This window comes from Pleurodeles waltl, chromosome 3_1 (genome assembly GCF_031143425.1).
Source record: "Pleurodeles waltl isolate 20211129_DDA chromosome 3_1, aPleWal1.hap1.20221129, whole genome shotgun sequence".
Lineage (NCBI taxonomy): Eukaryota > Metazoa > Chordata > Amphibia > Caudata > Salamandridae > Pleurodeles > Pleurodeles waltl.
Window position 1 is genome coordinate 1,550,666,319 of NC_090440.1, and position 27,231 is coordinate 1,550,693,549.

At 42.9% G+C, this 27,231-nt stretch overlaps 1 protein-coding gene across 8 annotated transcripts in view; it reads right to left on the minus strand.

Moving 5' to 3' along the window:
- Positions 1 to 7,360: 7,360 nt before the first annotated feature.
- PKP4 (plakophilin 4) overlaps positions 7,361 to 27,231 on the minus strand; it is a 643,120-nt gene continuing 623,249 nt past the window's right edge. For 4 of the 8 annotated variants that reach the window (XM_069225136.1, XM_069225133.1, XM_069225132.1 and 1 more), the window contains 2 exons: positions 12,131 to 12,204; positions 7,361 to 8,311 (listed from right to left, as the gene is read on the minus strand). In XM_069225136.1, coding sequence (XP_069081237.1) covers positions 8,063 to 8,311; positions 12,131 to 12,204 — 323 coding nt within the window. In that variant the 3' untranslated portion in view covers positions 7,361 to 8,062. The remainder of the gene's footprint in view (positions 8,312 to 12,130; positions 12,205 to 27,231) is intronic. The other 4 variants (XM_069225134.1, XM_069225139.1, XM_069225135.1 and 1 more) reach the window with 2 other exon arrangements.

Below are 27,231 nucleotides of genomic sequence, written 5' to 3' on the forward strand. Positions count from 1 at the left end.
CTGAACTGGTGTTACCACCAGATGAAGTGTCGGATATGTTGTTAGTTTTCGCTACATAATCCGATTTGGTGTAAGGGTATATCTTCTCGTGGGAGAACCGATCGAGATCTTTTTGGAATTTAGAAATCTTTCGCTGAGTGAGATATTCCTTATGCTCGTTCATATTTTTGTTTACCTCCTCTAGTTTCTTTTTAAAGGAGAGAATGCTCATCCCTGATTTTAGGTTATTCTCACTCGTTTTTATCTGAATTAGAAGTGCCTCGGATAACCTTGTCGCTGTTTTAATGATCAGGATGAGCCAATCTCTGGTACACTTCCATGCTATCAAAGCCCAATCCTTTCTGAATTCTAGATCTTCAAGGAATATACGTGGGGCATTGGTGACCAACAATCCGTTTGGTGCTGTATTGCTCCGGAGGTATTCAGTCAGAACGGCCCCGTGGAGAATAGTTTTGACATGAGATCGTTTTAGTTCTACTAGTGTGTCCCAGTCGCCCAACTGGGATAGACTCTTGGAGAGGGTAGTATCACCAAGAAGTGAGGGGGCCGACAGAATGGCTGTCAGATCCTCATCACTGAAGGAGAGTCCTTCTGCCATACTGGGGAAGAAAGAACACCAGTATGAGGCAGTAGGGAGAGAGGGGAAAAAAAGGGAAGAAAACAAACAAACAACCTTAGTGTTGGTGTGTGGTCCTGGACAAAGGAGCAATAATTACTCACTAGAGGGGGGACTCTCGCAGCTAGCCGCTGCTCAACTATCATTACACATGGAGAGAGGAAGAGGGAGGAGGGGGGATAAAAATTTCTGACCCAACATCCTACGCCTGGGAGCCTTGTGATCCAGGCATATTCATCTGGTGCCTTCCCTTCCGCTCTCCCGGATAGGGAATAAAACAAAAAAAAAACTAGATAACCTTGGGAAGAAAATCTTTTCAAAATACACACGAAAGTACGGGGTTCTCTAAAAGAGGACGTCGCGGATATTAGCGTAGCCCTGGGTTGTATGTATTCCTATTTGGAAGGGTAAAGTCAGTGGAATGTGCACTGTGTGCCACCAGTGTGCTAATTATTGGTTTTTCCCCCATAGGCCGCCTCAAGGTAACTCCTTGGGTAAGGTAGATCATTCATTTTCCATTTTTTCACTCTTTGATTTCCCCATAGAGTATTTTCCTCCAACGTGAGACGTAGGGATCCTAGGCCCTGACGAATGCCCCGAGACCTTCATTGGCTCACTCCTGAGGGCAGAAACATGTTGGCTAGTAATTAGTTAGGTGACCCTGTGAGTCCTTGTCCTCACAGAGGTGTCCCAACCCCCCTTTTTAACTACACCAGTCAGACACCACCATTAAATTTGTTGCTCTTCATAGGTGTCTGCTTAGGTGTTTTTAGTCTTTTCAGTAGATTAGCTGGATCCCTATCTTTCCAGAAACAGGTTTATTTACGCACTCCCTCCTGTTCCTTTAACAGTGAGGTTGAGTCCGCCCAGGTGGCACTGTCCTACCTGGGTGGGTCTAGGTGGTCAAATGATGAAGCATGACACTATATAGTGTGTGAGACCACCTAGTCCGTAAAAGGAAATCCCCTTTTTTTCCCACCCCCCGTTGTTCCTCTCCGAATATGCACTCGGCAATTTCCAACTGACATTCCACTGACTTTACCCTTCCAAATAGGAATACATACAACCCAGGGCTACGCTAATATCCGCGACGTCCTCTTTTAGAGAACCCCGTACTTTCGTGTGTATTTTGAAAAGATTTTCTTCCCAAGGTTATCTAGTTTTTTTTTTGTTTTATTCCCTATCCGGGAGAGCGGAAGGGAAGGCACCAGATGAATATGCCTGGATCACAAGGCTCCCAGGCGTAGGATGTTGGGTCAGAAATTTTGGGTCGGTCAGCACAGGCCGATGTGGGCGGGCAACTGCCCTATTCACAGGAGCCCCAGTGCTGGGTTTGGACCACGTACCCAGGAGGAAGTCCATAAAGGCTTCATTAAAATCGAAGGATAAGTTCCGAACTGGAAGCCCCAGGTTGAAGCACCTTGGTCAAGTTAGTTCGGACCTCCACAGAAGGAAGTTCGAGGTCCAAAACTTCAGCAGCCTTTCTTACCACCATGGAGTATGAATCTCCCTCCTCCGTAGCCACGGTAGGGGGAGAAAGCATGCCAGCGTTGGGAGAAGTATCTAGTCAGGAGAGCACATGGAAAATGGAATTGCCGTTCCAGCTCCAGGTCGTCTGGGATAAGTATGGGATTGACGAAGAGTGCGGGCCCACCCAACGTCGGGAGTGTTGACGTTGTCCCGATGCTGGGGAAGGTCACATTGGCATGACCGAGTCAATACAGATCTGAGAGTGGATCCGGAGGTGCTCCTCCCCACTGCCCTCTCCCCCCCCCCTTTAAGCTGGGGCAAAAGCCACCAACGTGGAACCTGAGGGGACCCTCACCAACTCTCCTGAACCTGAAGGCGCTGAGGACGGGTCGGTCTGCCAAAAGATGAGGCGCATGGCCTCATAGAACTCTATCAACTGGGCAGGGGGAGGTACCAGATCCGGAAAGTCGTGGAGGTGCGGAGCAGACCCAGACGCAGGCTCCGAAGATGGAGGCCCAGAGCATCAACACTCTTCCCACATCACATTGTCGGAGCGATGGGGTGAAGTTGGCCACGTTTGACCTTCTTCGACTTTTCCCCTGTGACCTGATCGTCCTGATGATTTGGGGGAGGAGGAGTGGTGATGACTCCGCAAGACTTCCCCTTGAACGAGACTGCGAGTCGAGTGCCAGGTCACCAAGAGCTTCAGGGATCGCTCCCTCAAAGCCTTTGGGTTCATGGATTCGACACTTGGAGCACGATTCGTCGTGGTCGTGCTGCAGATAAGAAAGGTAGACGAGATGTGGATCAGTCAACTACATCATTCGGTGACAGGAATCGTAGGGTTTAAAACCGATCTTCCGAGACATCTCTCGACAAGTCCAAAACTCATTACAAATTATTCCACAAAAGTGTTGCAGTTAGTCAAAAAATGACTAGGGGTAGCTCTTCTCCGGATCTGTATGTAGGCTGGCACGAAAAGAAAAGAACTCCAGATCCAGTCTGACATCAGCGTGCCAGGTGGAGCCCATGTACGACCGCAACATCATCACGACAATCACGACGCCCGCAGAGTCGGCCAACTCCACCTGACGGCACACAGGGGTACTGCTTGGAGAAAAATCTCCAGATCACATCTGGCACCTGGGGGAAATTCTAAGATAAGGAATCTGCAACTAGAAGTCTCTATCAGAAAACATGTCGCAGACCAGCCTTGTGCCTCAAATTCTAAAGCAGTCCAGTGGAGGCCACCACTCTTCTGCTCAAGTGCTTTAACCCCTTCGCTACCAGGCCTTTTCCCCCTCAGGTGCCTGGCCTTCTTTTGGCTATTTGAGGCAGTTCACACTTAGGCCCTGATAGGTTTTGTTCACATAAGCTACCCACGCCAAATTTGCGCCCTTTTTTCCCCAACATGTCAGGGATTCTAGAGGTACCCAGAATTTGTGCGTTTCCCTGAAGGAGACCAAGAAATTAGCCAAAATACAGCAACAAAATCATTTTTTTTTAAATGGGAAAGAAGGGCTGCAGAAGGCTTGTGGTCTTTTCCTGAAAATGGCATCAACAAAGGGTTTGCGGTGCTACAACCACCATCTTCCCAGCTTTCAGGAACAGGCAGACTTGAATCAGAAAACCACATTTTTCAACACAATTTTGGCATTTTACTGGGACACACCCCTTTTTTACTATTTTTTTGAGCTTTCAGCCTCCTTCCAGTTAGTGACAGAAATGGGTGTGAAACCAATGCTGGATCCCGGTAAGCTAAACATTTCTGAAAAATAGACAAAATTCTGAAATCAGCAAGGGGTCATTTGTGTAGATCCTACAAGTGTGTCCTATAGAAAATAACAGCTGCAATAAAAGAATATTGAAATTGAGTTGAAAAAAACAGCCATTTTTCTCCATGTTTTACTCTGTAACTTTTTCCTGCGATGTCAAATTTTTTAAAGCAATATACCGTGACGTCTGCTGGACTCTTCTGGTTGCGGGGATATATAGGGCTTGTATGTTCATCAAGAACCCTAGGTACCCAGAGCTGCACCTTGCAATGGTTTTTCATTCTATACCGGGTATACAGCACTTCATTTGCTGAAATATAAAAAGTGAAAAATAGGTATCAAGAAAACCTTTGTATTTCCAAAATGGGCACAAGATAAGGTGTTGAGAAGCAGTGGTTAATTGCACATCCCTGAATTCTGGGGTGCCTATACTAGCATGTGAATTACAGGGCATTTCTCAAATAGACGTCTTTTTTACACACTGTCTTACATTTGGAAGTAGGAAAATGTAGAGAAAGACAAAGGGCAATGACACTTGTTCTGCTATTCTGTGTTCCCCCAAGTCTCCCGATAAAAATGGTACCTCACTTGTGTGGGTAAGCCTAATGCCCGCTACAGGAAACGCAACATGGACACATCACATTTTTACATTGAAAACTGACGTGTTTTTTGGGGAGTGCCTAGCTGTGGATTTTGGCCTCTAGCTCAGCCGGCACCTAGGGAAACCTACCAAACCTGTGCATTTTTAAAAACTAGACACCTAGGGGAATCCAAGATGGGGTGACTTCTGGGGCTCTCGTCAGGTTCTGTTAATCAGAATTCTTTGTAAACCTCAACATTTGGCCAAAAATACCCACTTTTTCTCACATTTCAGTGAGAGAAAGTTCTGGAATCTGAGAGGAGCCACAAATTTCTTTCCACCCAGCGTTCCCCCAAGTCTCTCGATAAAAATGGTACCTCACTTGTGTGGGTAGGCCTACTGCCCCTGAAAGGAAATGCCCCAAAACACTATCTGGACACATCAAAATTATCAAATACAAGAGAGTGTGAGAGTGAGAGTGAGAGTGTGAGTGGTTGGTGGAATGAGGGAGGACAGGCACATGCGATTTTGGTCCTGAGCTCATGCACCCATACAGGGAAACCTACCAAACCAGGACATTTCTGAAAACTAGACACCTGAGGGAGTCCAGGGAGTTGTGACTTGCGTGGATCCCCCAGTGTTTTCTTACCCAGAATCCTCAGCAAACCTCAAATTGAGCTACCAAAAATAGGCGATCTGCCCCCAATGGGGGCAGATTTGGCCAACAGTAATGTGCCACCATGTGGAGCGACCCTTGCGTGAAATTGACGCAAAAAAAAATAATCTCTGGTGCCTAGTGGCCATTTCTGCTGCAGAAATGCAGAGAGACATGAAAGGAGAGGAAAGGCCTTTCCTCTCCTGTCATGCCTCTCTTGCCCCCTCCACATGATAGGAGGAGAAATGCTTTAGCATTTCTCCTCCGATCCACCGTGGAGGCGGCCTCTGATGAGGTCAGCGTGCAATCGCGCGCTGACGTCATCGGATGCCACGGGGGGGGAAGTGGGGTCCGTGGGGGATTAAGAGGAAGCGATTGCCCTTCCATTGGCCTTTGGGGGGACCGCTAGCGCTCCCCACCAAGGACCCAATAGCAGGACGAGCTGGTCTCATCCTCTGCACTGGGGGCCAGCTTTATGGGGTGTTGTATTGGAAACACTCAATGGACAAGACATTGTGCCTGTTGCAGAATAATGTACCTTTTAATATATAACAAACAAAGAGCACTGGAAGCGGAGACCTTGGCATAAACAGAAGTCTTTTTTACTCAAATTGAATGATGATTTCCTTCCATTATTACTGACGCTATGTCTCTTGTATCTTCCAAATCTTGTAACTACATTAATAATTTAAACTAAACACCTTTGTCCAATGTACTTATCACTGGTCTAATCAGTGATGCACATATTGTCAGCCAGAGAAGACTGAGACCTGTAGCTCTTCAGTGTCTATTTTCCAAAAGGAATAGGAATAAAAAATAAAAACATGAACTGTTCAGTAGCTTTCTAGAACCAGTAATTTAATTGTGACTATTTGATAATGCACAATGGTCTCTACCACATCTACATCCTGCACTCCACTGCATCTACTTCCTGTGCCACAGAGTTAGTTAGCAACACACATTTCACCAAGTTACTTCCTCTCAAATATGGAGTCAAAAACGGTGCATTTATGTCCAACTCATCACAGTGTCTACAACAAGCTGCAGCAGAAATTTCCTCCTGGTCATCATGGGAACCAGCAGATGCTTTTCACCAGACTATAACTTCGCCACAGTCATGCCCATTCACTGGCAACATTCTGCGTCAGGTCTAGCCTGCCCGCCATACACATTCACTACCTCTGTGTTGTAGGCACGCTATTACTCACCACAATGCTGGGCTAAAGAAACCACAGCCACTGACATTTCTTGGTGCTGTCTGAAGATGTGTTGTTCCCTGATGTTCAGAGGGCAGGAGGGTCATTTGCCTCTATACAGACTTCAAACCTGCATCTGCCTAGGCAATTATTGTTTCTTTTAGAATGTGTAAGATATTACTTGATAGCCTTGTATTTTTAAGTGGCTTGTATATCGGATATTATTCCTTCAAATACAATATCAATGCCGTGGGGAGCCTCCCAGCTAGCTCTCGTGCACCTCAACATAACATCATTTTAAACTTCGCACCTGATCACAATCTTTTTGTACAATTACCTTCACTTACCTTGCTACAAGTACAGTATTGGAATGTCTTAATTTATATGCCCATGTTCTGTGCTTCATGTACAAAGTATTAACTGAACGAGCACAACAGCGATCAACAGTTTAACATTCATGATTATTAGTTTGCTATTAGTTTTTTGTTTGTTTACAATACAGAACACAATGGAAAAAGGCAACAGGAAAGCCAGGTTTTAAAACAGAGATCGACATACTCATTGCTCCATTCAAGACCTGGCATTTACGCACGACTAACCATTTTGCAAATGGACTCAGTTTTCCATAGGAACTAACAGTCTGCTGTGTTCAGGAAGGACAATTTTGTCAATATCCAATTATCTGATTACCACAAAAAAGGCAAACAATATATCTTTGGGCATCTTATGACAAGATCCGAAATATACATTGCAGATTCTGTAAAAATAACCTATTCAGCAGGGACATTTTTTGATCTCCACAGCATAAATGGATATGGCACAATATGTCTACAGTGATTCTTTAGAAAGTTCAAATTAAAAGTTACAACAAACACTCCGGCACTAGATGTATAAAATGAATTAATTATTTTGCAAGCATGAAAAATGGGAATGCGTGTGGGGTACAGAAACACAAAAATGACTATATGCAATGGCACAAGTAGCGGAAGTATTTGAAAATGCATTTGAAATGTATGTCCCTGAACTCTTAGAAGGGTCAAACAAAAAAAACAAAAAAATGAAGTGGAATTACTTTTTGTGGATGAAGTACCCACGTTTATTGTCCCATGAGAATAAAAAATGGCAGTGAAACATTCCTTGAAAGATGAGGGAAATGTTAAAATAGACATATTGCTTTCTGATGTTCAAAAGTACACCACTTTTTAAAAAAACAAAAATTATATCTTTATTTTAATTTTTAACAGCTTTCCTTTTTTTCCAAAGATGTACACTTTTTTAATCTGTTTCAAATGACCCACTGGAGTACAAATGATGGCACTTTGAACCAATATGGTATGTTCATATTTACAAAAAAGAAAGACTTTTTTTCAAGACATAATAGCATATAATCTCAACATTTAGAAGCAATAAAAGAATGGCATCTGTATTGGTTTTCTGTACAAACTGTCAGAATAGGAATTTATTCACATAAAAAAATCATCTTTAACTCACCCTACACATTTCTCAACCCCATTTTCCTCAATCTCAAACCTTTCATCACTTGTCCTGCACCTTCGCCACCCTATACAACTACAATTAATACGACTTAGCATCTAACAGAGCAAAACAAAGTCAGCCATCGTGTCTGTTCTTTTCAATAATTCCTTGAAAATAACAACTCTTCCATGATCCTCCTTTGAATTCACATTCACAATCCACCAAAAAACAGCAGAAAAGGTCTCTGTTTCTTTTGAAGCAACCTTGGATAGCTCCAATCATTGGTCTTTGTCCTTACACCCAAGAGTCGGGGGATCCTGGGTACTGTTCTGCTCTATGAGTTGGGCGCCTTGTGGAGTAAAAGTCTACATAGTTGGTGGTTGATTTCAGTCCGTACTGTGTGGCATAATCTGTCGTAGAAGGATAGTGAATTCGGTCATCAAAGTAGGGATCTTCGTAGCTGTGTGGAGACTGCAAATACAATCGATAGGCATCATGGTTCTTTCTATTTGACTCATCTTGACTATAGTACAGCTGCTGATACTGAGGGCAAAATTAAAAGGAGACAAATGTAAACCTATGTGAAATTTTACTTATATGTACATGTAGAACCACTGCAAGAATTATTGGTTACTTCGAGACATTTGACAAAGGTAGCGCTTCAAAAAGTGAATTGTGAAAAAGGGGATACTTATATTTACTTACGCAAGTCTCCTGTCTGTATTAGAGGTGATTGATATTTCATGCCTCACAGAAAGCCACTTACATGCTTAACAAGTTCTAATTCAAACAAATCTTCTGGGAACCACATGCTTTTAAGATTAAAAAGTATTAATGTTGAGATGGTAACTAAACAAGCTTTCCTGCCAAAGGCTATTGGATTGGCAATAGAAATGAGTGGTACACAGATATAGTACAGTCTTACTAAACAAACTAAACACATCTACGCATGCCCAAATTACACACCTCCAGATTTAAATGTAATCAAAAGTTGTTTCAAATGCCTCTAAAATTCCTGAACAGCTGACTGTCGTAATGGCTCTTGCAATGAACCTTACATTGGCAGCAAAAAAAGTCACACAACAATGTTTAGTGTTCAAGAATCTAAACACAAAACAGACATGCAATCACACAGGCAAAAGGGATGAAATAGGCAGCACAGACTACTTTGAATAAAAAGTAACTTGCTAGTCAAAAGGTTCAGACCACAGTAGGCTGTCCCAGCCACTCTCAAGAGAGGTGGAGCTTTCTAAGTGCATATAATAAAATCAAACTATATGTGAGATCCCAGTACCAACAGATCTTTCATATGAACCTTCCCGAGTTCAATGACTTAAAAAAAAGACATGACCATGGCTGAACTAGCCTGAACTAGCCAGGTTGACCTGGCCCACCTGCCCCGCTTGCACCCACTCCCACACATACCCTCAGGATCCTACTGTCTTGTGGCTCAGGCCAACACTTGATCAAGCTGTTATATAGGGCTATGCCTGCAGGTGCAGCGGGCCCCCTTCCGCTGGCATATATGGCCTGGGACATTAACTTGGATACTCCACTGGCCGAAGGAGACCGGTCACTGGTCAATGAGCTTACATGCTCAGTTTCCTGTAATGCCCGCTTCAAGCTGGTACACTACAACTTCCTCCATAGAACCCATCTTACCCCTAAAGACCTGCACTATATGTCTCAACCCAGACTGTTGTCCTTGATGCGAGGCCGGTGGGGCCAACTTTTTGCTTTTGACTTGGCAGAGCAAAGTGGTGCAGAACTACTGGACTCTGGTAGTCTTGTCAGTGTCAGTGTTCAGACATAAAAAGGACCACATATCTGAACACTGAACTCACACCATAGTGCTGTAACATTAAACGACCAAAGGGTAGGAAGATGGCATCCATATTTTTGCAATTAGTGTTGGCCAGGTGTAGAGTAGCCATCACTTGGATGGGACAAAGGGCACTGGTATAGGGATGTACAAGAATGGTCTCTTGTAGGAGAGACCCACATGAAGCTTAGCAGGTGAGTTGACGAGGCAGCTGAGGACCTCTCAGAGTGGAGAGATCTCAGTGACATTCCTAGACGCTGGAGCAGACACAGCCTCAACGGATAGTGGAATGTAGGAAAAGGAATGGCATTGTCATACTGAGGAGAGTGATTGTGGTGTGTATGCAGGGGGAGATATGCTATCAAATGGGTGGACTCAGAAGAATCAAGGAAGTGATGGCTGGGTGTTAATATACTTCACTGAATTGAACTCGCTATGCTTTACATCACGCACTTCTCTAACTGCTGTATTTTTGTGTTTTACAAAACTGAAAACAGAGGTTAAAAAAAGACTAGCCCTACTACCACATCCTTTGCTATGTCAAGGAACCCCTGAGTAGTTTGATACAAACAATTAAGGACTATTAATAATAGTGAAACCCACATGTGACAAATTAAATTGAGAAGCTGTGCATTCAATTACTACTGGAACACTGTTTTTGACTTGGATGCCAGTATAAACAAATAATTCACGATCTGCTACCTAGTATCCTATTCCCAAGTGATGGTATGAAATAATGGCTATGGCACAATGGTTCATTTTACCATTTCTACAACTATACATACAGCAGCATTAATAACGTTGTCCACAAAAACCTATGTTAACAATACCCAATTCAACCTCTGACTTTCAACAGAGTAAAACTGAAACTTTGCCACAGTATTTTAGGCCATATTCTTAAAATCTCAACAACTAGCTCTCTTGGTGTTTAATTAAATTTGCCCAGTGCCTGTTTATTAAGAAGAGGTTTTCAGGGCATTGATGTTAAATGTGAATTGCTATTTTATTGCCATTTATGACACTTGTTTTCCATGTATTCCTTATCCTTGGTTAATGTCCAGTTTGTGTTTGTAATCATTCTAACAAAGTCCATTAGCAGTACATATGATCACTCATGTGAATAAAATGCATTAACTGCAAAACCTAATGATTGATGTAGAACTGATTAAATGTTGGAACTATTTGTTTTCTTTCTTTCTTTCATTGTTACTCCATTTTATTTTACTTAATAAATATGCTTAAACATGAAATGTAACATGAACTTTAGGGACATATTATATTATTTAATCACATTTTCTTGGATAGGTCATGACATACTTGAGCACAAATATGTCCCTTGCTAACTTCATTAAATACCCCAGTGTTCCCCTTTGCAGCACCCCCAACAAATTCAATAAACTAGAGAACTCTGTTTACACAGGGGAAAACAGTTATAAGCTAAATAATGGTTAATGCAAGCACAAATCTGAGCTCATTATCAACTTGAAACATAACTCACTAGTAGTAACAGATGAAGACTTATCATGAGACTTTTCTTTTGTGAGTCAGTCTAGTGCAGATATGTAATTCTTTTTCTAATAGCTTTTGTTATTTAGAAACATGCCATAAAACATTTTGTGATCCATTTCTAGTTATAAGGCATTCAGTGTGTCAGATGTATCCCGAGCTTAGTAATGAATCCAACTGACATGCATTAGCACAAGGCAAGCATAAACATAATGTGATCTATATGAAAAGGGGGAAAAAAATATAACAATGTATACTTAACGCATGGGGATTTTCAGTCCGCTTGTCTACTGCAGTATCATTCACATTATACTTCAGTACATCAAACATGTAGTATGGGTCACAGAGTCCACACACTTCAGCCACTACCTTAAGCTCACTGTAACTGAAGGTATTATTCTTGTTCACAATGTGCCCTTCTGCAGAAAAAGTAGTCCAGTTTGGGTGCCACAGGTTAAGAGTCAAATGCTAGTTTCTTTCTTTAAAATAATGTTTCCTTTTTCTAAACTTTTCATTTTCTTGAATGAGGGTACAGAGGCTAGCCACACTCTGCTACCAACATCTTGCTACTGCATGCACTACATTCTGCACACAGTGTGAGCTGCCACCATCTTGGAAAATAGCTTTCAAAACCATTACGAGATGCCTAGATGAGTGTGAGCAACTAGAGACCGCCTTCTTAGAATGTCTTTTTGTAAAACTATTACAAAAATGATTCCAATATGCTTACCAACACACATGCTTATGTGTGCTTGCAGGTGTATTTTCAATTGTTTTTGTAATAAAGTTGGACTAAAAACGTCTCTAAGAAAAAATGGCAAAGGCAAAATGTGAGCAGACAATGGCAGACAAAGGCTTTGCCAATACTTGTTATTCACTGGAAATCTGACAATTCAGCTGTATTACCTTTTGAAGAGATAAGCCTACACAAAATACGTACATACATGAACGGCCAGTTAAAACAGAATCATCCACACAAATTAATTTTTGTCCATATACTACAAGGACTAAGAAAAGAAAATGTTTTATCTCACCTGTAATCGCCTATTTTGTTCCCTTGCTGGTGAAGAATAAGAGCTGATATATATTGGTGAAGGCTTACTGGATCCTGAAACAGAAACAGGAGTTCAAACTACAAATATGTGTTCACTGTAAAATCTGACATTTATAAAGGCTGGAAATATATAATCAAATATATCCTAGACATCTATGAGGCATCTGAAGCACAGACAATATTAACATATACAATGAACTACGTGCTGCTCGAAAATGTCTTGGTACTTTGGCAAATCAAAAGACATATGTCCTGACTTTGATTAGTTATTTACACTACAAATCATACAACTCGGACAATGCTGCTTTTTGATTGGCACCTAACTGGTTGGTACGAGGGAACTTTTTGGCTAGAAGCTGACACAAGCCTCATTCCAGTCATAGCCCACAGATCACTAGACCATGACTCCTTAACAGCTGCTGCGCGTATCACAGAGTCCCAAAGCAGAACTTGAAAACTAACATGGCGCACAAAATAGGCCATCAGTGGGAAGGAAAATGTCACTTACCCAGTGTACATCTGTTCGTGGCATTAGTCGCTGCAGATTCACATGCTGTGCATAGTCCGCCGTCTGGTGTTGGGTCGGAGTGTTACAAGTTGTTTTTCTTCGAAGAAGTCTTTTCGAGTCACGAGACCGAGGGACTCCTCCCACTTCGGTTCCATTGCGCATGGGCGTCGACTCCATCTTAGATTGTTTTCCCCGCAGAGGGTGAGGTAGGAGTTGTGTATGCTAATAATAGTGCCCATGCAATGGAATAAATACGTATGTACAAAATGAAGGTTTAATGTAATATATTTACAAATGTACAAATGTTCAAGATCTACTTCTAAACGGCTACAGGCTCCCGGGGAGGAGGGTGGGCGCATGTGAATCTGCAGCGACTAATGCATAGACTAGTAAGCAGTTATCTCCCCAAAAGCGGTGGTTAAGCCTGTAGGAGTGGAAGTAGTTTGAAATAAAGTTCTTAGTACGGCTTGACCTACTGTGGCCTGTTGTGCAGATAACACATCTACACAGTAGTGTTTAGTAAATGTATGAGGCGTAGACCATGTTGCTGCCTTACATATTTCGGTCATTGGAATATTTCCTAGAAAGACCATAGTAGCACCTTTCTTTCTGGTTGAGTGTGCCTTTGGTGTAATAGGCAGTTCTCTCTTTGCTTTAAGATAGCAGGTTTGGATGCACTTTACTATCCATCTGGCGATACCTTGTTTTGAAATTGGATTTCCTGTATGAGGTTTTTGGAAGGCAATAAATAGTTGTTTTGTCTTCCTAATTTCTTTTGTCCTGTCAATGTAGTACATTAGCGCTCTCTTGATGTCTAATGTATGTAGTGTAGTGCTCTTTCAGCTATTGAATCTGGCTGTGGGAAGAACACTGGTAATTCCACTGTTTGGTTTAAGTGGAACGGTGAGATAACCTTTGGTAAGAATTTTGGATTTGTTCTTAGAACAACCTTATTTTTGTGTATTTTAATAAATGGTTCTTGTATGGTAAACGCCTGTATTTCACTTACTCTTCTTAGAGATGTGATGGCAATGAGAAATGCAACTTTCCACGTTAAGTATTGCATTTCACAAGAATGCATGGGTTCGAAAGGTGGACCCATGAGCCTTGTTAAGACAATGTTGAGGTTCCATGAAGGAACAGGTGGTGTCCTTGGTGGTATAATTCTCTTTAGGCCCTCCATAAACGCTTTAATGACAGGTATTCTAAATAGGGAAGTTGAATGAGTAATCTGCAGGTAAGCAGATATTGCTGCGAGATGTATTTTTATGGAAGAGAAAGCTAAATTTGATTTTTGTAAATGTAGTAAATATCCTACTACATCTTTTGGAGATGCATGCAATGGTTGGACTTGATTATTATGGCAGTAACAAACAAATCTTTTCCATTTACTTGCATAGCAGTGTCTAGTGGATGGTCTTCTAGCTTGTTTTATGACCTCCATACACTCTTGTGTGAGGTTTAAGTGTCCAAATTCTAGGATTTCAGGAGCCAAATTGCTAGATTCAGTGATGCTGGGTTTGGATGCCTGATCTGTTGTTTGTGTTGTGTTAACAGATCTGGCCTGTTGGGTAGTTTGACATGAGGTACTACTGACAGGTCTAGTAGTGCGGTATACCAAGGTTGTCTTGCCCATGTTGGTGCTATTAGTATGAGTTTGAGTTTGTTTTGACTCAATCTGTTTACTAGATATGGAAGGAGAGGGAGAGGGGGAAAAGCGTACGCAAATATCCCTGACCAATTCATCCATAGAGCATTGCCTTGAGATTGCCGGTGTGGGTACCTGGATGCGAAGTTTTGGCATTTTGCGTTTTCTTTTGTTGCAAATAGATCTATTTGAGGTGTTCCCCAAATTTGGAAGTAAGTGTTCAGGATTTGGGGGTGAATTTCCCATTCGTGGACCTGTTGGTGATCCCGAGAGAGATTGTCTGCTAGCTGGTTCTGGATCCCTGGAATAAACTGTGCTATTAGGCGAATGTGGTTGTGAATTGCCCAATGCCATATTTTTTGTGTTAGGAGACACAACTGTGTCGAGTGTGTTCCCCCCTGTTTGTTTAAATAATACATTGTCGTCATGTTGTCTGTTTTGACAAGAATGTATTTGTGGGTTATCATTGGTTGGAATGCTTTCAACGCTAGAAATACTGCTAACAATTCTAGGTGATTTATATGAAACTTTCTTTGATGTACGTCCCATTGTCCTTGGATGCTATGTTGATTGAGGTTTGCTCTCCACCCTGTCATGGAAGCATCTGTTGTTATCACGTATTGTGGCACTGGGTCTTGGAAAGGCCGCCCTTTGTTTAAATTTGTACTGTTCCACCATAGAAGCGAGATGTATGTTTGGCGGTTTATCAACACCAGATCTAGAAGTTGACCCTGTGCATGTGACCATTGTGATGATAGGCACTGTTGTAAGGGCCGCATGTGCAATCTTGCGTTTGGGACAATGGCTATGCATGAGGACATCATGCCTAGGAGTTTTAATACCATCTTTGCGTGTATCTTTTGTGTTGGATACATAGCTTGTATCACCTTGTGAAAATTTTGAACCCTTTGTGGACTTGGAGTGGCTATCCCTTTTGTTGTGTTGATTGTCGCTCCTAAGTATTGCTGTGTTTGACACGGCAAAAGGTGTGACTTTGCATAGTTGATGGAGAAACCCAGTTTGTAAAGGGTTTGTATAACATAATCTGTGTGGTGTGAACACTTTGTTAGCGAGTTGGTTTTGATTAACCAATCGTCTAGGTACGGGAACACGTGTATTTGCTGCCTCCTGATATGTGCAGCTACTACTGCTAGACATTTTGTAAAGACTCTTGGTGCTGTTGTTATTCCGAATGGCAACACTTTGAATTGGTAATGTATTCCTTTGAATATGAACCTTAGGTATTTCCTGTGCGAGGGATGTATCGGTATATGGAAATACGCGTCTTTTAGATCTAACGTTGTCATGTAGTCTTGCTGTTTCAGTAGTGGTATTACGTCTTGTAACGTGACCATGTGAAAGTGGTCTGATTTGATGTAGGTGTTTAGTGTTCTGAGATCTAATATTGGTCTCAGACTTTTGTCCTTTTTCGGTATTAGAAAGTACAGTGAGTAAACTCCTGTGTTCTTTTGTGTTTTTGGTACTAATTCTATTGCGTCTTTTGGCAGTAATGCTTGAACTTCCAGTCCTAGAAGGTCTATATGCTGTTTTGACATATTGTGTGTTTTCGGTGGGACGTTTGGAGGGAGTTGGAGAAATTCTATGCAATAACCATGTTGGATAATTGCTAAGACCCAAGTGTCTGTTGTTATTTCCTCCCATGATTTGTGGAACTGGCTTAGTCTTCCCCCCACTGGTGTTGTGTGAAGGGGTTGTGTGACCTGTGAGTCACTGTTTATTTTGAGGGGTTTTGGGACCTTGAAACTTTCCCCGGTTTCTTGGGAATTGGCCCCCTCTCTATTGGCCTTGAAAACCACCCCTTTGATATTGTCCCTGGTAGGTAGGTGGTCTTGTTTGTGAGGTGCTGGCTTCTGTGGCTTGACCTCGAAACCCTCCTCTGAAAGTTGTTTTGCGAAATGTGCCAAATGTGCCTCTGCCCTGCGGGGAATAGAGTGCGCCCATGGCTTTGGCTGTGTCAGTGTCCTTCTTTAATTTTTCAATTGCAGTGTCCACTTCTGGGCCAAACAATTGCTGTTCATTGAACGGCATATTGAGCACTGCCTGTTGTATCTCAGGTTTGAAGCCAGATGTGCGCAGCCATGTGTGCCTCCTTATTGTCACAGCAGTATTTATTGTTCTTGCAGCTGTATCTGCTGCATCCATAGAAGAACGTATTTGGTTGTTGGAGATATTTTGCCCCTCTTCAACCACTTGTTTCGCTCGTTTCTGGTATTCTTTGGGGAGGTGCTCGATGAGATGCTGCATCTCGTCCCAATGGGCCCTGTCTTATCGCGCTAGGAGTGCTTGCGGGTTGGCGATGCGCCACTGATTTGCAGCTTGTGCTGCAACCCTTTTCCCAGCTGCATCAAACTTGCGGCTCTCCTTGTCCGGAGGTGGTGCGTCGCCTGATGTATGCGAGTTGGCTCTTTTACGAGCTGCTCCTACGACTACTGAATCTGGTGTCAGTTGTGATGTAATCAAAGCAGGGTCTGTGGGCGGTGCCTTGTATTTTTTCTCCACCCTTGGAGTTATTGCTCTGCTTTTAACAGGCTCCTTGAAAATCTTTTTATCGTGCCTTAGCATTCCCGGGAGCATGGGAAGGCTTTGATAATGGCTGTGGGTGGAGGACAGGGTGTTAAAGAGGAAGTCATCCTCAATAGGCTCCGAATGTAGAGATACATTATGAAATTCGGCTGCCCTAGCTACCACCTGTGCATATGCTGTACTGTCCTCAGGTGGTGAGGGTTTAGTTGGGTACGACTCTGGACTATTGTCCGATACTGGAGCATCATAGAGGTCCCATGCTTCCTGATCATCCTGGCTCATGGTGGTATGAGCTGGTGATTGTGGTGGAGTCTGTGCCGGTGATACATGCGTTGACAGTGGTGGAGAGGGTGGTGGAGTTACCCTCTTTACCACCTTTGCTTGTGGTGGCTTGTCTTGTTGCTGGAAGTCAAGTTTCCTTTTCCTTCTGATTGGGGGAAGAGTGCTGATTTTCCCTGTACCCCTTTGGATAAAGATCCGCTTTTGCGTGTGATCTACCTCTGTAGTTTGTAATTCCTCCTCAAATCTGTGTCTTCTTAGTTGGGAGGACAGAGATTGTTCCTCTGAGTAGGAACTGGTTTTTGGTTCGGTTGCCGGGTGTTTTGGCACCGAAACCGTGTCTTTAGTTGTTTTCGGCTCCGACGAGATCTTTCTCTTTTTCGGTGTCATGGCCTCTCGGTGCCGACCATCTTCGGTGCCGCTATCTCTGTGCCGAGTAGCTTCGGTGCCGCTATCTCGGTGTCGAGCCTTTTCTGCACCACTCTCTCGGTCCCGAGAGTGTTGCGTGCCTGTGTCTCGACCTGAGTCGGACGACTTCGGCACCAGCTCGCCCTTTTTCGGTGCCGATGGACGGTCACCTACTTTATGGGTTATGCCATGGCCTGTTGGCAGTGGCGTCCCCTGGGCTTTGTCTGTTTTTTCGTGTGATCTGTCTTTCGACGTCTTACTCACGGTTGGTTGCTCGTCGACGTTGAATTCTTCGGAATCCGATTCGCGGATGGAGAAAGTTTCTTCTTCTTCCTCCTCCTCGAACCCTTGTTGTCCTGTCGGCATGGAAGCCATCTGCAACCTCATGGCTCTTCGGTCCCTGAGCGTTTTTCTCGACCGAAACGCGCGACAGGCCTCACACGACTCTTCCTTGTGCTCGGGGGACAGGCACAAGTTACAGACCAAATGTTGGTCTGTATAAGGATATTTACTGTGGCATTTAGGACCGAATCGGAACGGGGTCCGTTCCATCAGTCTCGATGTTGCACGCGGTCGGGCCGACCAGGCCCCGACGGGGGATCGAAAATACCCCGAAGGGTTACCAGAGCTCTTTAAGGCTCGGTGTCGATTTGCCCTAACTATCCCGATACCGAACGAAACAAAACCGACAAATTTTCCGTTGATTCTGACTAACTTTCCGACCCGAAACACGGAGCGAAAAGGAACACGTCCGAACCCGATGGCGGAAAAAAAACAATCTAAGATGGAGTCGACGCCCATGCGCAATGGAACCGAAGTGGGAGGAGTCCCTCGGTCTCGTGACTCGAAAAGACTTCTTCGAAGAAAAACAACTTGTAACACTCCGACCCAACACCAGACGGCAGACTATGCACAGCATGTGTATCTGCAGCTACACATGCCACCGAACACATGTTTCTGGGCAACACAGGTTATCTTTCATATATATATGAATTATATATAATTGTTTCAGTCTATGAAAACTGCTATAAAGTGTGCAATCCACTGCAGTTTTTAAGTGTTTTAAGGTAGTTGTCTATTTTTTTCAGGAAAGCGAATAATAGAAGAAAATGTGGTAGCAAGTATTAAATATTAAGTAGTATTTGCCATTGCTGGTCTACATGTCAAACAATTTAGTTAAGTGGTAGTACGTATACTAGTAGCCAATCAGTCAAACACCTGCAACATTTTCAAATCAGAAACATAGCCAGTATTTAAAAACTAAAAAAGCCTCATTGTCCCTTGTCCAGATATATGAAGCTATTTATTTACTCTAACTGTACAGAGATGTAGAAAACAGTACCAGAGCATGGACTAAACTACAAACTAAAGTGTTACAATGGAACAAGTACAGTGCACTGCTGAATTAGGAAGCAATGGATGTGGGGCCTTTAACTTAGATCACAAAGAGAATTGTTTTTGGTAAGTGCTGATTCAACATTTTAACTCTGAGGTTGCATCCATTTTTTATATGACTAAACCAGGCAGCTTACTTGTGTGTTCAAGAAGGTTACTTATTTTAAAAAGTTATATTTAAATTTGAACATAGCTATATATAAGGCGTGTACACAAACATATATTCAGATCTTTCTTGATACTGAATTTACATGCTTATATATATTAATAGGATTTCTTTATATTTTTTCTTACTTGTTGAAGCCAGGGCACTTTCATGCAGAAGGCGCAAAAGACAGGTTATTTTAAAGGAAACTGAATTCGAAATTAGACCTGTTTGGATGCAGAACAATCATCTGGTCTCATCTTACTGGACCTCTCCACCTCCCTCAACTCTATTGATCATTCAATTGAACTCTCCATTGGCATTAGGCCACAGTGACACTTGGCAGTTCTGCCCTTTCCTGGTTCTCACCTTTTATGATCAGGACAATTCCAGGGTGCTACCTAGGCTACCTTTCATTATCATTCATCTTCCTTACTGTGCAAAGTTCCAATTGAGATTATCAGGTCTGGTCTGGTGACCTGGACCTTTTTTGTGTTTTTTTTTTTTTTTATATAGCACAAACTTGACCCAAGGGTACAGGAGCACTTTACATGAGCCCCAGTTATGTTACACAAGGACAAATTCATTTTGGTAGGCACTGGGAGATTAAGTGATTTGCCCAGAATCACAGAATGTTGAGCTGACACCGGACACTCCCCAGCTCCAGTCAGCAGCTCTGGGCGTTACACCACAACCTCTCCCCTACACTGTCGACATTCAATTATTGTTCAGGTTTGAACTTCTGCTGTAGGAACTTCAAACCCGTCTGATATTCAGCCCAATCTGCAATGAGTTTGAACATATTAAAACTTAATTTAGACAAAAGTGAATGATGTTTTTTGCACCAACTGTTTAGCCATGCCCGCCCTTCCTGTCCTGCAGGGATTGTCAAAAATCTTAGTTTCCAGTTTGATGAAGAACGTCTTCTCGAAAACACGGTAGTCGGGGGCCTGTATTTCCCCATTAAGACTTCTAAAGATCAAACAAGTAATTCCTCTGAAGATGAGAGCTTTCTTGGTTGGTACAGTAATTCTGTCCAGAATACATTACGCTAGTGCTTGTTACTTAGGTGACCCATCCAAAGACTAGTCTCTAAGAAGTGCAAATTTTATCATGCTACAAACATGGCTTAATTTGAAAGAGTAATTGCCAGTGCCCAAAGCTCTGCTCAGAAGCCTGGAGCCATGCTATTACATGTCAGTGCGCCAAATAACAAGGTTGCGTAGTCTTGAATCCACCTAATGCCTCTGCCTTTTTATGTCTTTTCTTGCAGGCTCCTGCTTTCTTCCTTTGTACAGTTTTTTCATCTTTCTTCATATTTCCCCTCTCCAGTTATCTGTAAATATCCGATGCGGAAAAATAAGTGCCTGCCCCTAAACACGAGTGTCAGTGACTGAACCGGCAACCACTGGTTCAAATTAAGCACTGGCTACAAATGCTTGTCATAACTTGCACTGATTACCAGTGATCTACAGAATTGAGTTCGGAGCTCTCTGTCTAGTTCATGAAGAACTAAACTAAATTTGAATGCCTCTGCTATTTAGGGCTGAAAAACAAACCACTGTTGATCACTTTTGTTAGTATGTGGACTGCATCAAAAAAGCTTTGGTGACTGTCAAAATCAAAATTCCAAAGCTAAGGTTTTCCTGCCCACACTGTCTAACTTAGAAGATTCCCTGTGCAGAGGGAGAGATCAAAATATATTTGGTATCATCCTAGCCAGTGTTTTCACTACCAAGCTCTTCAGGGTTTAAGGATAAGAGGTGCAGGTCTGTGTTTCCTTCCAGCTCGTCTCCTTATCATTGGGCTGAGTGGAATTTCTACTAAACAACCATCATAATGACAGGGATTGCTTGGTCAATGGGAAATGATGGCTCCAGATTGTTTTGATGATGCCACGATCTCAGGGAATAAAAGATTTTGTCTCAGTCGATAACAAGTTTCAAAGCTTCAATGTTTTGTGTGAGACTCATGAAAATGAGCTGTAGTGCTGAGAGGCAGATATGGAATATGTTACTTACCTTGTAAGCATATGTTTTGTGACATGCAGTGCTGTAGATTCACATGCTTTTCCTGGCATCTAATATTGAGTTTGGATGTGTGCAAATTATTTTTCTTCGAAGAAGTCTTGAGTCACGAGATAGAGTGACTCCTACTCTCAGTGATAACGCACATGGGCATCAACTCCATTGTTAGATTGTTTGCTGCATGTGGATTACAATGGAGTGTAGAGTAAGTGTAAGTAATGAGATGTCCATGTGAATATAGAGTAAAAAACTGTAATGGCCACATGTGTCGGGGAGGAGGGTGGGTGCATGTGAATCTAAAGCACTACATGCCACAAACAGATGCTGACGGGGTTAGAAACATACTCAGTTCAAGGCATGCATGGCTGTAGATACACATGTTTTGTGTATACTGTAAAGCAGCCCCCCTTAGAAGCAGTGGCTAACCTGTGGGTGTTGCAGTTGTCTGTAAAAGTTTAAGTAGCACTGACTGACCTACACTGGCTTGTTGGTGTACTAAAACATCCACACACAAATGTTTTGTGAAGGTGTGTGGTGTGGACCATGTAGCTGCTTTGTATATGTCAGATATTTAAATGTTTCCTAGGAAAGACACGGACGCTCTTGTCTTCCTAGTAGTGTGTGCTCTAAGAGGTTTAGGTAAATTTCTTTTGACTTCAGCATTACATGTATGAATACACTTAACTATCCCTTTGGCTATGACTGATTTGGATATAGCCTTTCCTATATGGGGAGGGGAAAAAGCCATAAATAGTTGTTCAGTTTTCCTGAAAGTTTTAGTTCTATCAATGTGGAACATATGGGGCCTTTTAACATCTAATGTATGGCGAACCCTCTACGAATAAGATTCTGGTTGTGGAAATAAAATGGTAGGTCAACTGGTTGAGGTCAAAATGAGTCAACTTTAAGGAAGCAATGTGGGGTTTGTGCATTTAAACAACCCAGTCTCTATGGAGCTGGAAGAAAGATTCTTCCAAGGTTATAGCCTAGAGCTCACTAATATGTATAACGTTGGTAACAGCAACTAAAATTGCCACTTTCCAAGAGAGGAACTGAAGGAGGCATGTATGTAAGGGCTCAAATAGAGGGCCCATAAGTTGTGCAAGAACAATGTTAAGATTTCAAAAGGGTGTAGGTGGAACCGTGGTGGAATAACACTTGAACCATTTCATGAAGGTTTTAATGACTGGTATTTTGAGTCAAGTGACTTGTTGTCTATTCTGTATAAGCAGTCATTGCAGCAAAATGTAATCTTATGGATGTGAATGCTAATCCACCTTTTTGTAAATGAAGCAGGTAGCGGACAATATCTTGCTGATTGGATTTGAAAGGATCAATATGTTTTGAATGACAATAAGTCAAGCATTTTGACATTTTGCCATGCAGCGTGTGCAGGTGGTAGGTCTACCGGTTTCTCTAAGAATGGTCATACATTCAAGTGGTATGTTAAGGTCACCAAACTATGACCTCAGGAGCCAAATCGCGAGGTTGAGAGTTTTGGGATCAGGTTGCCTGATTTCTCCATGGTTCTGAGTGAGAAAGTCCGGCCTGTTGTGGAGTTTCTCATGGGGAACTACAGAGAGGTCTAGTAGTGTTGTGAACCAGGGCTGACGAACCCAAGTGGGAGCCACTAGAATCACTGTGAGAGACATCTGCTGGAGTTTCTGAACCAGAAATGGAAGGAGAGGGAAAGGAGGAAAAGCATAGGCAAATATTCATGACTCATCCATTGTACGTTGCCCTTGGATAGTGGGTGTGGGAACCTGGAGGCAAAGTTTGGGCATTTTGCTTTTTGTTGCAGTTGCAAAAAGGTCTGTCTAAGAGGAACCTCAAACTGTGGGAGTATGGGAGGAGGACTTGCAGTTGGGGTGGATTTGTTGCTGCATCCTGCTGAGGAGGTCTGCAAAATCATTGTCTGTGCCTGGGAGATATTTCGCTAACAGGTGAATGTTGTGGTGTAAGGCCCATCGCCAAATGGTCTGTGATAGATAAGGTAATTGTGGAGACCGTGTCCCTCCTGCTTTTGTAGATAGTACATGGCTGTTATGTTGCCCGTCCAGACTAGGACAATCTTGTGAATGAGGTGAGGTAGGAATGCTTTCAAAGCTACATGAATAGCTTGAAGCTCTAGGTAGTTGATATGGGGATCCTGGTGTTTGGTTATCCTGTACTGTAAGACTCTCAGATGTGCACCCCATCCCGCGAGTGATTTATCTGTCGTGACAGTGATGTGGGGAACAAGGTTGTGAAAAGGCAACCATTTCAACAGATTGTTGGTATTCCACCACTGCAGAGAGTGATGAGTCTGGCAGTCTTTCAACACTAGAACCTCTAACTGACCCTGTGACTGAGACCAGTGTTGAGCTAAACATTCCTGTAGCTGATGCATGTGTAGTCGGATATGGTGTACTACAGCAGTACAAGAGGTCATCATCCCTAAGAGGTGCACAACTGTCCTCATTGTGAGCTGTTGATTTGACTGAAATTTCTGGAGTCTTGCAGAATTGGGATAGGCTAATCCTATTTGTGTGTTTAGAATAGCCCCTATATGTGGCTGATCCAGTAGAGAATGTAGGTGAAACTTGGCAACGTTTATGGTGAATAGCAGGCGGTGGAGCAGATCTTTTATAATCTGAGTGTACTATTGGCATGGTTGGTAAGTGGTGACTTTGATACGCTAATCCTCCAGATATGGAAAGATGTGTATTTTTTGCCTGCGTATATGGGCTGCTACTACAGCCAGACACTAGGGTGAATACTATAGTTGCAGTAGTCACCAGAAAAGGAAGGACTTTGAACTGATAATATTTGCTTTCCGCCACAAATCTGAGCTATTTGCGATATGTTGCAGGTATTGGTATGTGAAAATAAGCATCCTTTTGGTCTAGTCTAGTCATAAGGTCGCTCTGTTGGAAAAGTGGTTTCATGTCATGCATGTTGACCCTGTAGAAGTGCTCTGACATGAGTACACGTTTAGTGGCCTTAGATCTAGAATTGGCCGCAAAGATCACTCTTTTTAGGGTATTATGAAGTATAGATAGTATACTCCTAGGCCTTGGTGTTTAAGAGGGAGGGGTTCTATAGCTCCTCTGAGGAGAAGAGCTTAGCCTTCCTGTTTGAGCAATGTTAGATGTTCCAGTGATAGCAGGTGAGTGTGAGATGGAATGCTGGGAGGTGTGGTAGTGGACTCCAGATAACAGCCATGTTAGATAATGTCCAACACTTACTGGTCTGGTGTTACTGATTGCCATGTCGGGAGAAAATCCTGTAATCGACCCCCAAGAGGTGTTATATGGTCCATGGAACAGACAGCAAAGTCATTGTTTAGTGGTACCACCACGGGCAGAAGCGCCCCTGCCTCTACCCTTGGCATTGTTGCCCCTATATGAACATCTAAAGTAACGTTTTAGAGAAGAGCATGGGCTGTGACAGCACTGGTAAGAGGTGACTTTGGGGGCTTTAGGGGCGGGGACATGGGGAATAGATGTTTGAAGGACCCCAATGATTTTGCCATCTTGGTGTCTTTCTTAATCTTCTCTAGGGCCTGGTCTACGTGGGGACCTAAGAGATGCTCTTAATCGAATGGTACATTAACTAGGTCCTGCTGCACCTCTGGTTTAAACTCAGAAATACAAAGCCATGCATGGCATCTAAGGGGAATGCTCTTATTGATGCCTCCAGCTGCAGTTTCAGCAGAGTACAGGTGGAGGTGTATGATACTAGCTTGCCTTCTGAGAAGTTCTTGTCCTTTCTTTTTGTGTTACTCTGGGAGATATTGGAGGAGGTCCTCCATCTCAACCCAGTGTGCGCAGTCGTATCGAGCAAGCAAACCTATTGAGTTGGCAATGCGCCAATGTCTGGCCGGATTGTGCGGCAAACCTTTTCCCCACCGCATCGATATGTTTACTTTTTTTTGGCCGGCTGTGGGGAGTCTCTCACTAGCTTGTGAATTAGCCTGTGTGAGTAGTGGTAATCACTAGCGAGTCTGTTGGGACATGGGATCTGATAGGAAGGGCTTATATTTTTGGGATCTGATATTTTTTATCAACCATAGGTGTAATTACTAAGCCCTGACAGGGTCTTTAAAAATGTCCTCAGTGTGACTTAACATGTTGGTTAGCACATGTAAATACTAATTGGTCCTCTGAGTGGATGAAAGGGTCTCAAAGAGGAAATCCTCTTCGAAAGGTTCCTTGTTGAGCTGTATATCACGAAAGAGAGCAGCCCTACCTATTAACTCCTGATACGCTGTTGAATCGTCAGGAAGAGCAAGGCGAGCAGATCATAATTACAGCTCAGTGTCACCTAGCGGGTCACTATCATAGGTGTCCCAAGGATCGATCAGTGGTAGTGTCCCAAAGGTGTCATGCCCGGCACCATGTTCACCTGTATAATATTGTGGGGATCCCTGGGGTGAGATATCTAGGAGATCTTCAAGGGAGAGTGGTGGACTAAGTGAATGCGGTGGTGGTAGAAGTTATGGAGGTGGTGGTGGTGGTGTTGAGGGTGGGGGAAGAGGCAAAGGGCTAGTAGCTTTGTCCGATTTCTTCCTCTGTTTTAATGGTATTGGAGAGTCAAATGCCTCCTGGAAAAACAGCTGTATTTTCAATGGTGGAGGAATGGGAGCATTTAGAACGGTTGCTTGGTGCTGACCAAGGCCAAAGTACAACAGGAAAGAATGCCAACAAGGGACTTAGTTAAACGAATAATTTTTCAATAAATTCACATATAATTATAAAGATGTCCAAAAAGTGACTGGTAGGTTAATTCACTCAGTTCTTCAATGGGGAATCAAACAAATAAAACAAATTACTGGGGAGGTGTGTGAACAAGCAAACTTATATTTTTGAGTTTAAAGAAAGTTTGAGGTATATTAAAAGGGGTTCACAAATTATGTCTCCAAACACACAGACATTGCAAAGTTTGAACTGGTAATTGAAATCCATTTATGACAAATGTCCATGTTTTGCCAACCCACTCATAGGCGTCTAGGGAGACTGTCCAAGAAAGATCAATGGCTCACAATCCATAAAAATATGGGAACCCAGTTGTAACCATCAATGAGACCATCATCAGGACTTGGAGTTCATAAGAAGAAGAAAAGACCCTTTCTGACTGGAAAATAAATTCAAAAATAGTGAGCTGATCAAAGAAACCAAGGAAAATCAAAATCTTAAACTTATCGGTAAATCTTTTAATACGTAATTCATGGTCTTCATAGCCGAAGATGTTGGGAGTGTCCTTGATGCTGCTACTCTGCATTTTGAGTCAAATGCATGATGAACTTGGAGGGTTTTCCTTGAACGAAAGCTTAATAAGTCTTGCAGTCCGCATCCCTGTGTTCTGGTGATAAACACAGGTTACAGACTTGATGTAAGCCTGGCCAAGAATATATATGTGACAGCAATGGCAGAACTGGAAGGACGTCCAATGCATTCACTGAGGAAACTGATTTAAACTGAGGAAGATGGCCCCGGAGGGTGAGGCCCCAAGGGGCTGCGGCCAAAGCATGTCAACCTGACGTTCAATGTAGCTGTTGCTGGATAAGCAGAATAAGAGTGTGATCGAAAAAAGACAGATGATGGTGAAGTACGAACCGCGAAAGGTACCATAACGGCCAGGAACCGAACCGAAGCGTAAGCGCACACGTCCAAACCTGCCAGCGGAAATTAAACAATCCAACAGTGGAGTAGATACCAATGCAAATTATCACTGAGAGAAGTCGCCGCTCTACCTTGTGACTCAAAAGACTTATCCTAAAAAAAACAACTTGCACACATCCGGATCCAACACTAGATGGCATGTTTATCTACAGCCACACATGCCCAGAACATAGCTTTTCTGAAACTCTCCAATGAATTAACTGTCAGACCCTTGAGATCTATAGACCTATCCACATCTGACTCAAGAAAAGGAAGTAAACTGTCTGCTTCTGAGACTTAATCATCTCTATGTGTTGGATAAGGCCTAAAGAACGTCACAACATCTCTGTGTAAGCCATAAAGTCTTCCTATCTGACAAATGTTTCAGGTCTAGTCACATTAGCACTTCTCTTTATCAGGGTATAGTCCAACAGTACTCTTACTAACTGCGCTCAAATAAAATCTGATGGTACAAAATGAAGTAC